Here is a 15,300-nt window from a genome sequence, read left to right on the forward strand (position 1 = left end):
TGACCTCTCCCCCAGGGTGATACAGCTTAGTGAGGGTCTGATCAGTGCAGATGGTTCTAGAAACAAGTCCTCCCTGTGCCCAGCCCCAAGAGCCACTCTGAGCCAGTGATTCCACCAGTGTAATTGCTGAGGTTCGCCCAGAGGCAGACTGAGAGTGGGCAGAGCAAGCTGTGTTCCCTGAGGCCCAGTGCCTCTGCCCCACCACTTTCTCTTTCCCTCTAGTTTCCAGGGGCAGCTGCTAATGGCCAGTCGGAGCTTAGCCTGTTTGGAAGCCTGAGGTCCTGCCATTCAAACTTGCTCTGGTGGTTGGCAAATCAGAGACTCCAGAATGCATGTGACCACAGCTGACCTCCTAGAGAGAACAGAAACACCAAATGGGAGAGGCACCCCAGAGTGTTGAGACTGGGTCAGAGCTGCAAGGCCTTGACCTCCATGTGGGGCTTAGCAGGACCAGACCCACCAGAGGGTATGGGAGGCAGGGCCCAGATATGAGCACTCGCCTCCTTTTCCTTGCAGAGGAGCAGGGACGTGTCATCTCTCCGGCTGCATGCGGCCCGCCAAGGTACCCGCTGCCGTCCCCAGCGCCCACGACGAACCACCTACTGAGGCGGCCCCAGCGGCCTCTGACCGGGCTTCCAGCCACGCAGGCCGCCACTGGCCACAGGGCAGGTGGGTGCGAGGTGCCCCGGGCGAACCCGAGTGCTGAGCATGGGCTGGACAGAAGAGGACGGGGAACAGATCAGCAGGCGCTGACCACAGAGAGAAATTTACCAGCCCTCCAGAGGGGCGAATAAACGGAAAGGCAGGAAACTCACGCTGGAAGCCCACAGTGAACGTAGCTTATGCCACATCTCAGCTCAGTCTCCTCAGCCCTGGGGGTTCCCCATGGCCTCCAAGTGCCACCCAGGCACCCCTCTCTAGCATGGGGCTCTCCCTCCCTCGGTATTCCCCTCACCCCTTTTCTTCCTGCCGTACGAATGCTGTGGCTGCTGAACAAACCCCAGAGGCAGCAGAGAAAGTGACAGCAGGCAAAACTGGGAGAGCTAATGAAGATGTCAGAACCACTTTTTAAGAATCAGCGATTTGTTATTTAACAAAGGTGGGACTTAGGGTGAACAGACCACTGCCCAGAAACAGACAGCTCCTGGAGACAAGCCCTCTGGCGCTCCTCCTGCACACAGGACTATTTCCACCATGTCAGACAGAAGGAGCTCTTTGCTAGACAACAGAGGGCTGGAGATGGGGATAGGATCAGGGAGGACCCTGCCGGCAGCACCCACCTGCCAGCACCCACCTGTCCCAGCCCTGCCATCTGATTAAAGTCGTGTTGTCTCCTAAGTGTGGGTTTCTAGGTCCTTGGCCACAGTGGGGGGCGGGGGAGGCACAGGCCGCTTGGGCTCAGCAGGCTGGGTCCCTCGTCCCTGGTGTAGGCGGCTGGTAACCGTGGGACTCCCTTGGCTTCACCGCAGATCCACTTTGGAATGACACGGTTCCCACCCGCCACCTCTCCCCGCAAAACACTGACCCGCTGACCAGGCAGCCAGAGCTGAGCCGATGGCCCCGCCTCAGCTGGTCCTGTTCGTGAAATAAATATGAGCGTTGCCAGTCTCTGGACCTCTTCCCTGCTCCCTGTCCGCCTGGCCAGGCCACTCACACGCTGGTTTCTGGGGTGTGAACCACCTCCCCATTTTTCTCAGGCTGTTCCTTCAGGAAGTGCTCCACCTCCCTCGAGTCCACCCCCACGTCCACAGGGGGCTTATGGAGCGTGTCCTCTGAGGCCGCCACCTCAGGCTGTGTCACCTCAGGCCTCTTCCTGATGCAGAAGAAATTGCCCAGCAGCAGCACAAGGGAGGAGGTGAGCACCTCAGCCCCGGCCAGGATGAACACATACTTGTAAACTTTGGTTGCATCCAGCAGCTTGCCTGCAAAGAAAACTCAGGTCACCAGAAGCTCCTGGGAGTACCCTGCTTCCACCCGGGGCCAGGGCTCCCTCTCCCGGCATTGAGGAAATGCCTCACACTCCTCCATCCCCAGCAGCATCTTCTCAGCCCTCTCCAGCCTCCTCTTCCTTTTCCTCCTCCCCATGAGAGCAAAGAATAGATAGAAGTGGCCTTGAAGTCTCTACCCCTCTTCCCATTCACAGACCCCTTAGGAAGAAACATGCCTTAGCTGCCCAGTAACTGAGGACCCCAAGGCCATTCTTGGAGAAAGAAGGAGCCAGAGGCTATAAGAGGATCAGAAAGGGCTGTGGAGTAAGAGACCCAGGTCCAGGATGGCTAAGCTGTCCTTGCCAGCCAAAACCATTCTCAATTTCAATGGAGTGTTTTTCGGCTGGCCTTCAGAAAGTAAAAGGACCAAAGTAACAAATCTTGCCCCATTCCCTTGAAAGCTGCCCCCACGTGGCATGCAGACGCCTAAAGAAGCTGCCAGACCCTATGGGTCGGGCTGTCAAGTTTATGCCTGTCTTGGCTCAGAGCCAGCAGCTCACTGCTGACCTCTGCTGGCCCCAGTCCTAAAGCAGGGAGGACAGCCCTTGCCCGCTCTGTCCTGGTGTCCCCGCCAGCAGCACTCACCTCCTGACGGGGGTCCAATGAGCACAGCCACAGCCTCTAACAGCAACACGAGACCGATGGCACTGGAGAACTTGTGAGTGCCGACGATGGCCATTAGCACCTCAAACTGTAGAGCCCCCACCATGCCATACGAAATGCCAAAGAAGATGCAGAAGACCACCAGGCCACCGTAGTCGCTGGCCGTGGAGCCTGTGAGGTCTGTGAAGCCGTTGAAAAACATGGCAAAGCTGAAGAGGTAGACAGAGTAGGGCCGCACCTTCTTGAGGCCCGTGATGAAACCAGCCGTGGGCCTGGCGAAGATGTCGATGAAGCCCAGGATGGTGAGGAGGAAGGCGGCCTTCGTGTCGGGCACACCCAGATCCTTGGCATAGCTCACCACGAACACCGGAGGCACGAAGAGCCCCAGCACCATGATGGAGGCGGCCACAGCGTAGATGAGGAAGCCACGGTCTCGGAAGACACTCAAGTCCAGAAGGCGCCTGGATGGCCGCTGGGGTGCTTGGGACTCGGTCCCTCCACTCGCCTTGGGCGCCACCAGCGGCCGCATTAGCGCAGCACACACGCAGCAGTTGAGCAGCAGGCCCCCCAGGATGAGGAAGCCACCCCGCCAGCCATAGTGGTCCTGCAGCAGCTGCCCCAGTGGAGACAGCGCACAGAGGAACACCGGGCTGCCCGCTGCGGCCAGCCCGTTGGCTATAGGGCGCCGTTTGTTGAAGTACCGGTTGAGCATGATGAGGGAAGGCTGGAAGTTGAGAGCCAGACCTAGGCCTGTAAGAGAGGACAGTGGAAGACCTCAAACGCAGGACGTCCAAGGAGGGCGGTGTGGGGCCCCGTGCCTCCCCACACCTTCATCCATGCCCCCGCTTCCCTGGACACAGGCTCCATTGCAAATGGTGGTGAGCATTTAGTGGACCAGAGTAGAACTGGCCACTTATCTCAGCAAACTCTTAGGACGGGAGGAAAGGGTCCAGCCAAGACGTCCCACAGTGCTCAGATGAGCAGGTCTGCAGGTCCCCCGACCCCAGCTCACCTGTGATGACCCCTGTGGTGAGGTAGATCTGGATAATGCTTCTGCAGAAGGACGCGGCCACCATTCCCAGGGATGCAAAGAGGCCGCCCACAAGCATGACAGGCCGGCAGCCAAAGCGGTTCACACACACGCTGCAGAGGGGGCCTGTGTAGAGATGGGAGCTAAGGGAGCAGCCAGGCCTCCAGCTGGGCTCTGCCCTCTCCAGGCACCACCCCCTCAAGGATTCGCCCCCATCCCTCGGCGCTCCCTCACCTGTGCCATATAGCATAGCCAGCAGGATGGAGGAGATCCAGGCCGTGTCGCTGTAGCCAATCCCAAACTCATGCATGAGCTCCTTGAAAAACACGCTGACCGCTTTGGGGAAGGCGTAGGAGAAACCCGTGATGATGAAACAGCCAAAGAGGACGGCCCAGCCCCAGCCCCCATCGGGGGCCTTGATGCCAGTGGGGCCATCGTCCACCACAGCACCTCCCATAGCCTGGAGGGCTGGTTTCGCCTCGCCCTGAGAAAAAAGAAACAGAGCTGACTTAGGTTGCCAGGGTGATCATCTCAATGGCAGCCCAGCAGAGGAGGGTGGGGACACCTGGAGGGCCCCAGCATTGGCAGCGGGCCATGGACAGCCCGGTATTGCCGACTGGAGGCTCCCCCTCCCCGGCGGGTACTTTGGGAAGCTGTCTGGACCCCTCACTCAGCTGTCTGTTCCCACACAGGTGGCTATAAAGTACAATGACCTTTTTAGGGTTGGACCAGGAGTCACATTACCTCCTAGGAAGAGCAGACCCAAGAAATCAGCCTGGCTGGTGTTTTCTGAACTTGTGCCGGGCAGAGGCTGTGCCCATCCCTTTGAGGAGGCGCACTCTGGAGTCCTCCCCCAGGATATCTGGGGTGAGTACCCAGCCCTGTTCTCCTACCCCTGAGGAGCTATGCTTCTTCCTTTCCCCACTCTGGAGTCCCCTTTCTGACTGCCTGGGAGGACGTGGGTCTGGAACAGAGGCAGATGGAAACACAGGCCATGGTATCTGAGGGGGGCTTCCTACTTCCCCTGGGAAGAGCTCAGTCGTTGTAACTGCCTAGAACCATCCATGAAGGAGAGGCTGAAGATCCCGATGGGTTCCCCGAGGAAGGCCTGGGGGTTAAGGGGAAACATCAGCCATGGCAGCAGCTCATAACAAACTTATTGTAACAAGGACCAATCTTCTGGCCCCTAGCCGTAAGCAAGCAGGGAGTGCCCCAAAACCCACACCTACCACACACACACACACACACACTAACTTCCCTTTTCATGAATTTCAGGGGCTTAGCTGATGAGAGACAGAACAAGTCTAGGACCAGGTTTTTGTTTGGCTGTTGACCCCACAATCACTATTCCCCTAATCCCAGAGGTTGCTTGGCCTCATCCCCCATCTCACCAAGAACTGAGCTGCAGCAGGGTGGGGGCAGCCTCTGACCTGAGTTTTCAGTCCAGTCTCCTCAAATGCTGTGCTGCCAACCAGTACTCTGGGGAGAAAGATCAATCCATGGTGTTTAAGGGTAGCTTGCGCTGGAATGTAAACCCCCGACCAGGAGAGCTTCCCACCTTGGCTGCTCACCCTGGGTCTCTAGGCTCCAGCCCTGCCCCTTTGCTGCCGTCTTCCTATGAGCACAGTCCCATGATTGGGACACAGACGTGTTAAACTAGACTGTCCGAGGAAGTCCAAGCTTGGCGGGACTCTACCAAGGCTTTTCCTAAGGCTCAGAGTCAACACACAGCTCTGATAGGAAGGCACACCAACCTTCGAGGACTTCACCCTGCTTCTGACCTCTGGCCATGGCCCAGCCTGAGACCCTCCGCACTCCGACCCAAAGGAGAAGTATCGTGGCCACAATCAGGACATGCTCAGTGGGAGCCCCAGGTGCCAGGCACCTCTTATCCATCAGCCCTGAGTTTTAAAGGGAAACTTAGTACCGGGAGTGGGGGAGTACAGTTTAGGGCCGTACCATTTAGAGATGAAGCTAAGGCAGAAAGCATGAGGAGGATCCCAGGCCCAGTTTACCAGGTGCGTGCATGCGAGAGAGAGAGAGAGAGAGAGAGAGAGAGAGAGAGAGAGAGACTATCTCACGATGGAGCCCCCAGGATGGCAAACTCCCCTGCCTCTAACCCCTGAGTGCTGGGGTTACTGGCATGCATCACCATGCCAAGCTTTCTGTTGCACTTTTAAAAATAAATCCAGGGTGGCCAGGGTGGCTCAGTGGCTAAAGGCACCTGCCGCCTACACTGACAGCCTGGGCTTGATCCCCATGACTTACATGACGGAAGGAGAGAACCCGACTCCTACAGGTTGTCCTGACCTCCACAAGCAATGGCACACACAGGCACACAGATGCCTGTGCCCCCACCCCCGTGTTAACAAAATAAAATGTAAAAAAATAAATAAAACCCAGTTTCCATACAAAGCAAAGAGAACATGCCCAGAACCAGCAGTGAACACGAACCTAACTCTGGACACCTGAGCACCTGGGCAGTTTCGGGTCTGCCTAGCACTTGTCAAGGTACTAACAAGAATTCCAGCCTTTTGAAGCTTCTTCACTTTTGTTTATTATAAAGGCTGGGCCCTCACTGGAGCTCTCAGAGTCCAAGGAGGAGAGAAATGGGAACATAATTCCCAGCTGTAGACGAGGCACCCTCTAAACTGGGCAAGCAAGGTCAGAAGGGTCCATGTTCTGGAGCTTTTCGGGTCCATGGCCGCCATGTAAGGCTGATAATACAGGGAGGGCCACCTTCAGTGCCAAGGATTTGACAGCACCAAGACAAGCTCTCCGCCAAGGCCCCGCACCAGAGTCGTCCTTACCCAGTCTGGCACTAACCACCCTAATGGAGCCTCACCAGCGCCCACCCCAGCTGGTCACCAGAGACCCGGCAGAGAAAGACTTCTCAGGGAGATCAAATGTCCCAACAAGGGGCACAGTTTAAGCCTGCCCTTTAGACTGCATTTGGTCGCCCAGGCCTCAACACATCCCAATTGCGTAAAAGGTTAGGATTTCCAGCCTGCTTTGAGGTTGAGATCTGCAGGGTAACAGCACGGATGGGCCAAAATGCAGGCCAGTGCCCTAACCCTAGGGCTTCCCCACCTCCAACAGGATAGCCTCAGGCACACCCTAGCCATCTGGCCTTTCAGTGACATTTTACCCTCCCAGGGAAGCATTTGAAGCAGCCCAGAAATAACTCAGCCTCCAGGTCACAGAAAACCGATCTGGGGGTGGGGACTGGGTCAGGAAAGTCTCCAGGGTGCTCCCAAAAGTTGGTCCCTAGAGGCCCTTGGAAGGTCTAACACCACAGGCTGCTGCCTACGGCATAGGTACATGGGAGTCCCTTGCAACATCCCTCTGGGTTCAAGCGCCTGGACTATCAGTCCAAAGAAGGCGTACCGGGTACCCATGGTGGTCCAAGCCCCGAGTTCTGGTCTGTGGTCCGTTCAGGGCCCCTTAAGTGCCTATCATCCAAGGAGGGACCAGCCTTGGCCCTGCCTTTGTGGTCTAAGTAGGTGACAGGAACTAAGGCAACTATCTATCTTCCTTGGTTAACATTCCAGATTTCCTCCCAAAACAACTAAGCAGCTAGTTGAGGCTAGCACCCAGTACCATGGTGGTGGGGGGGGAAGAAGTTGCTGAAAGACCTCCTTCCAAGTTCGTTTCCTCACTCCCTTCCCCTACCATCATACAAACAGGGATAGCAGTGTGCTCTCCTTTCTGGGCCCTCAGCCCTGAGCCCACCAGCATGTAAAGAATGCCATGGGAAGAAAGGCTTTTTCTGAAGAGGCGGCTATGGTGCCGCAGAGGTTGGGCCACGGGCTTGCCTGGTCCTCCGCCCCATCTCAGCTGGCCTGCCCAGGCTCCAGGTTGTCCCGTCAGCTCACATCAACTCTACAGGGACCAGTAGGGCAGAAACACTGGTCTTGTTTGCCAATCACCACCCCATCCCACCCCAGGCCAGAGATCCCTGCAGGACTGTCCTAGGATAGTTGGGCTCAGAGTCCCACATCGTGTGAGGAACCTTCCACGCTTGACTGTCACAAAATGGGGCAGCCCTAGGGACCCGCTCCATCTTGCCGTGGGAGCCCCTTCTCTGCAAGGTTAGGGTCAGCGTGTGGGGCTCTCTCTAGGCCACTTTCCAACAGAGTTCCACCTAGGCCTGCTGGACATTGCAATGGCCACTCCTCCACAAAGCCAGGATTTAAGGCTAACGGGAGGCTCAGAAGTCATAAGTGCCCCCGAAACTCCCATCATTGTCTGGCAAGGAGGTCGGTGGGGGTGGGGCTTGGGTTAGTGGCGGCAACCGACCAGCCCAGCCTCACTCCATCTGCCGACTGGAGGTAAAGGTCCAGCAAACCTAGGCGGGGCTCAGTGGGTCGGGCTAGGGTCGGGAAGGGAAGGAAGCTCCGCCCAAGCGGCCTCGGGACGTGGGGGACGTGACCGCGCCAAGGGAGGAGCCGCCACCGTATTGCCTGGAGTAGGCGGTCCTTCTCCACTCCTACCGTACTTTCAGAGTGCGGCGCCACATGCCCTAAGGGGGGGGAGTCCTACGACTCACCCACAGATTCGCTTTCCAGGCGCGCCATTTCCCTCTGCCCTGTGCAAAAGCGAGCCGGGACGCGCGGCCGAGCCTCTGGGATGCTGACCGATGAACTTCGGTCTCGCAGATAGTTCATTAAGTGCATCTGCCTCTCATGGCCCATTCCGCTAATGGAAACTGAGGCCGGAGGCCTACTCTTGCCGCTAGGGCGGTCTCCATAACTGCCCTGCCCCTGTGCCAGTGCCAGGTGGACCAAGGCCTGGTCTAGAGGGGTCTCCATTTGCTAAGCACCACCATCCAGAAGGTCCGTCCGACTGGGGGGGGGGGGCAAGGTGCCCTCCTGCACGTGGCTCCTCACCAGCCACCCCGCCCCCCGCCCTTTCCTGGCCAGTTCACAGCAGAACTGGCCCTAGAGTCAGAAATCCTGGCACACCAGCATACTGTGGGGTCCCACAAACTGACCCCTTCCATATCGCTCCTTGATGGCTCTTATGTTCAACAATGCTTTCTCCTTGCTACCCCTCCAAATTTAGACTTCCAGGCAGGCCCTGCCCCAAGGTCACTGGTGGTGTGGGGAAGTCCATCTTGGAACCAAACTAATGGTTGTTCAGGGCTTTGTCGACACCACAACGTCCCTGCCAAGAAGGCGCCATACATACTTAGTGCCCCGGTGCCCCTTGAGAGGTAATAGACCCATCGTTTGCACCACATCCTAGCTGTGTGTTAGTCCCTGCCCATCCTGAGGGAGCCCCCACATTTTCGGGACTGTCCCCATTTCTCACAGACAGACCCAACATCCACTGGACACCAGCCAACTCTCAGGCCTGTGGAATGAAGCTGAGAGCCCCGGGAGATAACCTCCTGCCCCCTGCAGAATCCACCCCCAGGTCTGGACAAGCTATTGTGTAGTATGAGGGAGCCTTGCCATTATGGCTCTGACCATCACAGAAAGCGTTCCTGTCGGCCTGGACATGCAGCCCTGTACGTCGGGTAGAGCAGACTCGATTCTGCTACCGCCCTTACCCGCCACCCAAACTCCAAGGATCATCAGTACAGAGTTAGCGGCTTCCCTTGCACTTAAACCTGGACCAGCATCCAGAAAACCCACTTTTCAGGTAAGAAAGCCAAGGCTGTGCACCTGGTTTTCCCACGAAATGAGGATAGAGCAAATTACGCCATTATGAGGGGAAAACACATTTTCATGTGCCTAGTTTGGGCTAGTGGTGGTGGCTGGCTGAGGGTTAACGGCTTTAAGGTGAGAGTAAAATGTAAAGAGACGGGAGGAAGAAATCCGAGGGCATTCCTTTTCCCAACCATTCCGAAGCGCACGTGCTCCTCTCTCACTTGGCGGCCTGCTGATGCCCGCTGGAGGTTCAGGGTTCCAAGAAGTCTATATCATTCCCACCAAATATAGCCCAGGCTCTCCAGCCGCCCGGCCACCCTCCAAACCCTCTTGGGCCGAGCTATTTATACTGTGGACGTTTGGTCGTCCAGGGCAGCTGCCTCCTGGATGAAGCCCAGCCCCCGAGGGCTGCCGGATGGATAGGCTTCTGTGAAGGTAGGGAGGCAGGATGCAAACGCTCAACTGGCTGCTCCGGGCAATTTGGTGGAGCTGCAGTGGTGAGAGGATTCTCCAAGTCAGGAGAAACCCAGGGCTGGAGAACCAAGAACGGAGAGGACCAGGAGCCAGGAGCTCCAGGCCCGGATCCGGCACCTGATGAACGAAGGCCCAACCCCTAGGTGACTGGAGGGTCCTTGCCTGGCTCCGCGCGCCAAGCATCCCACCGCGCATCCCGCCGCGCCTACCTGCCACCACCACCGCCAGCTACAGCGTCCGCCTCTGCCCGCCTCGGCTGCTCGGCGCCGAGCCGGGGGCGACTTTAAGTGCTCTCATCCCTCGCGCGGCACGTCCCCCGCGCACGTCACCGCTGCCTGGCGCCGCCCCTGCCCTCCCCGTCCGGACCCCACGCTGCTGCCAGAGGGGGCGCCCCAGCCCCTGCGCCCCGACGGCTCGGTCACTGCCGTTCTCCACTTACCGCGGAGCCCGGGTCTGATCCCGTTCTATAGGCGACCCGGGCGCGGACCCCACCCAACACGGACCTTCTCACTGGTCTCTTCCGCGCCCTCAGACCCGGGCTGACCGCCTCACTTCCCCGTCGGCACCCCTTTCTGCCCCTCCATTTATTCCTTTCCAAGGCTGTGGGATCCTTCAATGATTCTGGCAAGAGAGTGGCTACCTCCGAAACCCGGACCTTTTTGCCCTCCATACTCAGGCCCGCGTCTTCTACCAGGTCGGCACACGCCCCACCACACCCCATTTACCATGGGCTCCCACCACTTGCCTCAGCTCTCAGTCTTTAGGGCTCCTTCCGATCTTCGCTCCGTCCAGACCTTCACATCCTGCCGGTGCCTAAGCCTGGGCTATCGCACGGCGGTGGCGGGGCTGTCTCCCCTGCTTGAGAAGCAAGACCCGCGCACCTTGAACTACAGGGGGATCTTGGGCAAGGCTGTCAGCCTCTCTGAACTTCCGCTTTCCCCTGTGGTTGGGGCCTTGCAAAGCCAGACACTGACACCACAGCCCTGCTCTGTCACCCAGCCTAGCCCAGTGCGGGTGATGAGAACCTTTCCATCCTACGCCACAAATGCCGTCTGCCTGGAAAGGATCAGGATTGGGAGAAAGCAGAGCCTCTGACCGGGTTCTTCCCAGTGCTCCGAGTGGGGCGGGCAACTTCAGCCCCTTTTTTTCTCTTCCATATGATGGAATAACTGACATTTTGGGTGCTAGGTTTGAGGAGGCACCAGGGAGCATGACCTTTGATGGACAGGGCCAGGGCAGCTATTCCCGGGCACCCAGCCTTGGCTAAAGAAGCACTCCATCCACTTCTAATGAGGCTCCTAAACAACCCCAGAGTCCCTGAGGCTAGAAGTTTAGAGCATACGTCCAGAATGGGAAAGGGTGACTCCCAAGTCCAGAAGGTCACAGCTGTCCACTCTTTTGGTCATGGTAACTGGAGGCATTAGCTTTGGCCCCATAGTCCACTATCCTGAGTCCTTACCTACCGAGATGCCCCCACTGCTCTGATGGACCCTTCGCGAAAAGGGTCATTCAGGGTCTGATCTCCGCCCTTGCCTAGAACCTGACTATTACTCCAAAGATGCTCCAGAGACCATGAGCTTTCATGGTAAGAGTCTCATGGCCACCAACAAGTGGCATATGGGACCTCGGTCCTAAGGAATGAAATGTATAATTATAGGCTACTAACTTTTGGGATGCAGGTTCGCCAAATTTCCAACCTCCGTCACTGAATACGTTACAGATACCCAGACACCGTCCCACAGATGTGGGGACTCGTCACGTACTCTTCTTGGGCTAACAGTTCAGTGTGGCAGGAGCTTGCCACACCTCACCCTTCCTTCAGCCCAAATAACGAAGGGCTGCCAGCAAGGAAACAGAAACCAAGCCAGTGCATCCAAGGTCTCGCTGTCTTCTCCTATCTCCCAAAGGCCAGGAGCTGCACCCTCCACAGCCAGATTTCTGCAGACTCTGAGACCTAAAGGACCCAATACTCCATTTTCTGGGTGAATCTAGGAGCATTTAGGGCCTAGAACCCAAGAGCAAAACTCCCACAGCACAGCCGCTACTGTTGTAGCAATGATGTGGGAGAGCCGTCTCTGTACCAGTGTCCAGTCTGCCCACCGTGGGCTGCACCAGCTCAGGATGCCCTGTTCTGAAGGGAAGGTACCTGGGAAGATGTAGCACTGCCCAGTGATCCAGCCAGATCCGGCCTTGCCCTCCACAGTCCTCCATGTCCCTCCAGGCGCCCTACCATCTGTCTCACCTCCTCCCATTCCAGTCTACAGCTTCAGGTCCTATCAGGCCCTGGAATGTGCTCTGAGGAGACTGAGTGGCTGGAAGCCTGGGGGACATGGACTTTCCCAAGATCCCTGCCCCTGGGAACCATGGGACGTGAAGGATTTATCACCAGTATTGAGCAAGCATCCAGTCGTCCAGTCTCCCAGACAGGTTGGAATCCAGGCTTCTCCCCTGTCTCCAAAATGATCTTAGAAACAGGGAAAGAGTTTTCTGAAGGTTCACCTGGCAGCTGCCCCATGGACAATGGGTGAAAGATCAAGTATGTCCACTGAGGAGTCGGGAATCGTCCAGGTTCTGCAGAGCTGTACAGACGTGGAGATTCTTCATGATCCTTCAGATTATAGCCTAGTCGCAGTGCCTAGCCAAGTCCACATAAACCACCCAGTGCCAGTTGCTACCCCATGATGGACTGAGGCCAGGACGAGATGGGTCAGGTGAAGAAGGCCAAGTTGCTGGAACATTCTGTCCCAACCACAGCTCCCATTCCTGGGGTCCCCAGCTGCCTGGCTCCTGCCCCTGCTCCCTGAGTGTTCCCTGTCCAGGGGATCTAGTGACACACTCCTGAAGCTGTTACCCCACACCTAGGGCCCTCTTCCTCCAGGCTCTGCCGGTGCAGTGGGATGCAGCCTTCCCAGGCCCAGACTGGAAAGGAGGATGGCCGTGTGAGGCTCACAGAAGCAGAGCTCTCACAGGACATAGCCTGGACCCAAGACCATGGGTTTGGGACCAACCCATTCCTTCATTCTACGCTTTCCCCAGGGTTTTTTCCTTCCCAAATCTTCTGGAGAAAATAAAAACAAAAAACAGATTAGCCTGGCGGTTGCCAAACTTTCCCCAGAGAGTGGGCAGTTGGAAGAAATGAAACCTCAGCCCACCCTGCCACACACACACACACACACCTGTGCTCTGTTGTTGTTGGGTGTTTGCTCTTAGGTGATGAGTGAGTGTGTTGTGTGTGTGTTGTGTGTGTGTGCATGCATGCATGCATGCATGGGAGGGTGTGTGTTTGGTAAGGAGTTTGGCACTGCACTGTAGATGGGTGTTGGTGCTGAATGAGTGTGTGTGTGCTATGTTGTGCATGAGTGTTGGGTTTGTGGTAGGGGTAGGAGCACTAACTGCAGAGGTGTTGGATATGTTTGTATAGGTGTGGGCATTGATGTATGAGTGTTGGCTGGGTATTGGGGGTGTTGGGTAGGTGTTATTCCTGGGCGTTGGAGGTATTGGTGTGTTTGTGTGCTGTGAGTAGGTATTTGCACGTGGGTGTGCCTGCGTGTGGGTATATGGTGTACGTTTGTTGTATGTGTTTGTATGGAGGTGGCAGTGGGTAAGCATGGGTCTTGGGTGTTTGTCCGTGTCTGTGTGGGTGTATGGGTGTTGGAGGTGTGAGATGGAGTGGTTGGGTGTTGGTGTGTTAATATGTGTGCATGTGATGTGCGGTGGGAGAGGATGCTGGGCATTGGATGTTGTGGTGTGTCTGTTTTATGCGTGTAATTTGGGTGGGAGTTGGGGTGAGAACTAGGGTGTTTATTTGTATGTACGTTCATGGTCCAGTGTGAATGTTGGGTTGTGGATGTGTGGGACGGTTGGATGTGTGTAGTCTAACAGAAACAACCAACTGCTGGTCAGACCTTCCCATCGGTAGCAAAAACAACCCCTATTCCACATCTTCTAGAGCCAGAACTGGACAAGAACAGCACTCCTGGAACTCATTAGGGCCATTAGGACCCCAGGCAGTGATTGCAGGGTCATGGTGACACGAAAGCAGAGCAGAGAAGACGGAAGAGCAAGGTCCCTCTGCTCCTCAGGCCCCTGGTCTGTGATGTGAACCTGGCAGAACCATCTGAAGCTCCTTAGGGGTTAACTTCCAGGGTCCCTTCACTTGACTGTCCCACAGGACCTCCACGGGCCTTCCTGCACCCTGTAGGAAAGTCTCCATTTCCTTCTTAGCCACCCCACTTCACCTTCATCTGACTCTATTCGGACCCAGGTGGGTAACCCTGATCTGGATTTCAAATACATCAGTTTTCCCCTCCTCCCACTTCTGCCCATCTGGGACTGACCGCTCCCCGGCCAGCTTCTGATGCTCTCCGGGGCTCTCCACGAACAGGCAGCAGCAAGGGTGAGGGAAGGAACAACAGTCGCACAGGCCGTGGCCTCAGGAAGCAGCTGGGTGTGGATCGTTTGAGATAGTCAAGCGTTTGAATGCATGAGCAGGATGTGCTCTGCAGCTGAGCAGGCCATCCAGGACAAAGCAAGATGCAGACTTGAGGGCAGAGGGAAGCCTTGTTTTCCTGTAAGAATTGCTCATGTAAGAAGGGTGTGATAGCACACATAGCAGTCTCAGAACCCAGGGGCTGAGGCAAGAGGATTGGGAGCGTGAGGCCAGTCTGGGCTATGTGTGTGTGCGCACACACACACACACACACACACACACACACACAAGTTCCTGTCTTGAAATAATCAGATCAAGAGAGATGGCTTTGTGGGTAAAATGCTTCCTGAGCAAGCACGAGTGTAAATGAAATATGCTACCTTCACTATTGAAGGGTTAAATGAGATCATGCAAGTTCCATCTGTAAAGAACTTAGATCAGGCCGGGCGGTGGTGGTGCACACCTCTAATCCCAGCACTTGGGAGGCAGAGGCAGGCGGATCTCTGTGAGTTCGAGGCCAGCCTGGTCTACAGAGCTAGTTCCAGGACAGGCTCCAAAGAACTTAGATCAGGAAAGATGGCCTGGGGGCTAAGAGCAGTTGCTCTTGCAGAGGACCCAGGTTAGATTCCCAGCAGCCATTTGTTAGCTCACACCCCAGTCCCTGGAGACCAATGACCTCCTCTGACCTCCAAGGGCACCGGGCACGCACTTGATGCACATAGTGCATGCTGGCAAAGCATTCACAGACATAAAATAATAAAATATAGTCTGTAAAAGGTTTAATTGGTTTGTTTTTATTTTGTGTGTGTTGGTACTTTGCCTGCAAGTATGTCTGTGTGAAGGTGTCAGATCCCCTAGAACTGTAGCTACAGACAGTTGTGAGCTGCCATGTAGGTTCATGGGAATTGAACTCAGGTCCTCTGGAAGGGCAGTCAGTGCTCTTAACCACTAAGCTGTCTCTCCAGCCCCTAAAAAGAGAGTTGTAAAGACACCATCTGGCCAGTCTCCCTCTCCAACTCAGCATCTTTCTAAGATAAAAATATATGCTCAGGGTTGCAGCTCACTGCCAAAGGTTACACTTTGCTTATCAGCTGTGCCATTTGAAGTGAGCCCACCCTTTAA

At 56.2% G+C, this 15,300-nt stretch overlaps 1 protein-coding gene across 5 annotated transcripts; it reads right to left on the reverse strand.

Annotated features, from left to right (window-relative positions):
- Positions 1-1,065: 1,065 nt before the first annotated feature.
- Slc16a3 (solute carrier family 16 member 3) lies at positions 1,066-10,862 on the reverse strand. 5 transcript variants are annotated; one of them, XM_075989760.1, is made up of 6 exons: positions 10,495-10,862; positions 5,013-5,100; positions 3,856-4,105; positions 3,604-3,747; positions 2,574-3,341; positions 1,066-1,922 (listed from the first exon to the last, which is right to left on the reverse strand). In XM_075989760.1, exons 3-6 carry the CDS (start codon positions 4,076-4,078, stop codon positions 1,651-1,653), a joined length of 1,407 nt encoding a protein of 468 aa, XP_075845875.1. In that variant the 5' UTR covers positions 4,079-4,105; positions 5,013-5,100; positions 10,495-10,862; the 3' UTR covers positions 1,066-1,650. The 5 variants fall into 5 exon arrangements, with proteins under 5 accessions (XP_075845875.1, XP_075845876.1, XP_075845874.1 ...); XM_075989761.1 differs by having other exon boundaries at positions 5,052-5,100; positions 10,495-10,861; XM_075989759.1 differs by lacking the exon at positions 10,495-10,862 and adding an exon at positions 9,959-10,063 and having other exon boundaries at positions 5,052-5,100.
- Positions 10,863-15,300: the final 4,438 nt, after the last annotated feature.

Source organism: Microtus pennsylvanicus, chromosome 11, assembly GCF_037038515.1.
Source record: "Microtus pennsylvanicus isolate mMicPen1 chromosome 11, mMicPen1.hap1, whole genome shotgun sequence".
In the NCBI taxonomy this organism is placed as follows: Eukaryota; Metazoa; Chordata; class Mammalia; order Rodentia; family Cricetidae; genus Microtus; species Microtus pennsylvanicus.

Coding starts and splice junctions, on each gene's coding strand:
- Slc16a3 (XM_075989760.1), bottom strand. CDS start 4,078: ATGGGAGGTGCTGTGGTGGACGATGGCCCCACTGGCATCAAGGCCCCC. Junction 3,342..3,603: donor CACCACAGGGGTCATCACAG/GTGAGCTGGGGT, acceptor CCTCTCTTACAG/GCCTAGGTCTGGCTCTCAAC. Junction 1,923..2,573: donor CATTGGACCCCCGTCAGGAG/GTGAGTGCTGCT, acceptor TTTTCTTTGCAG/GCAAGCTGCTGGATGCAACC.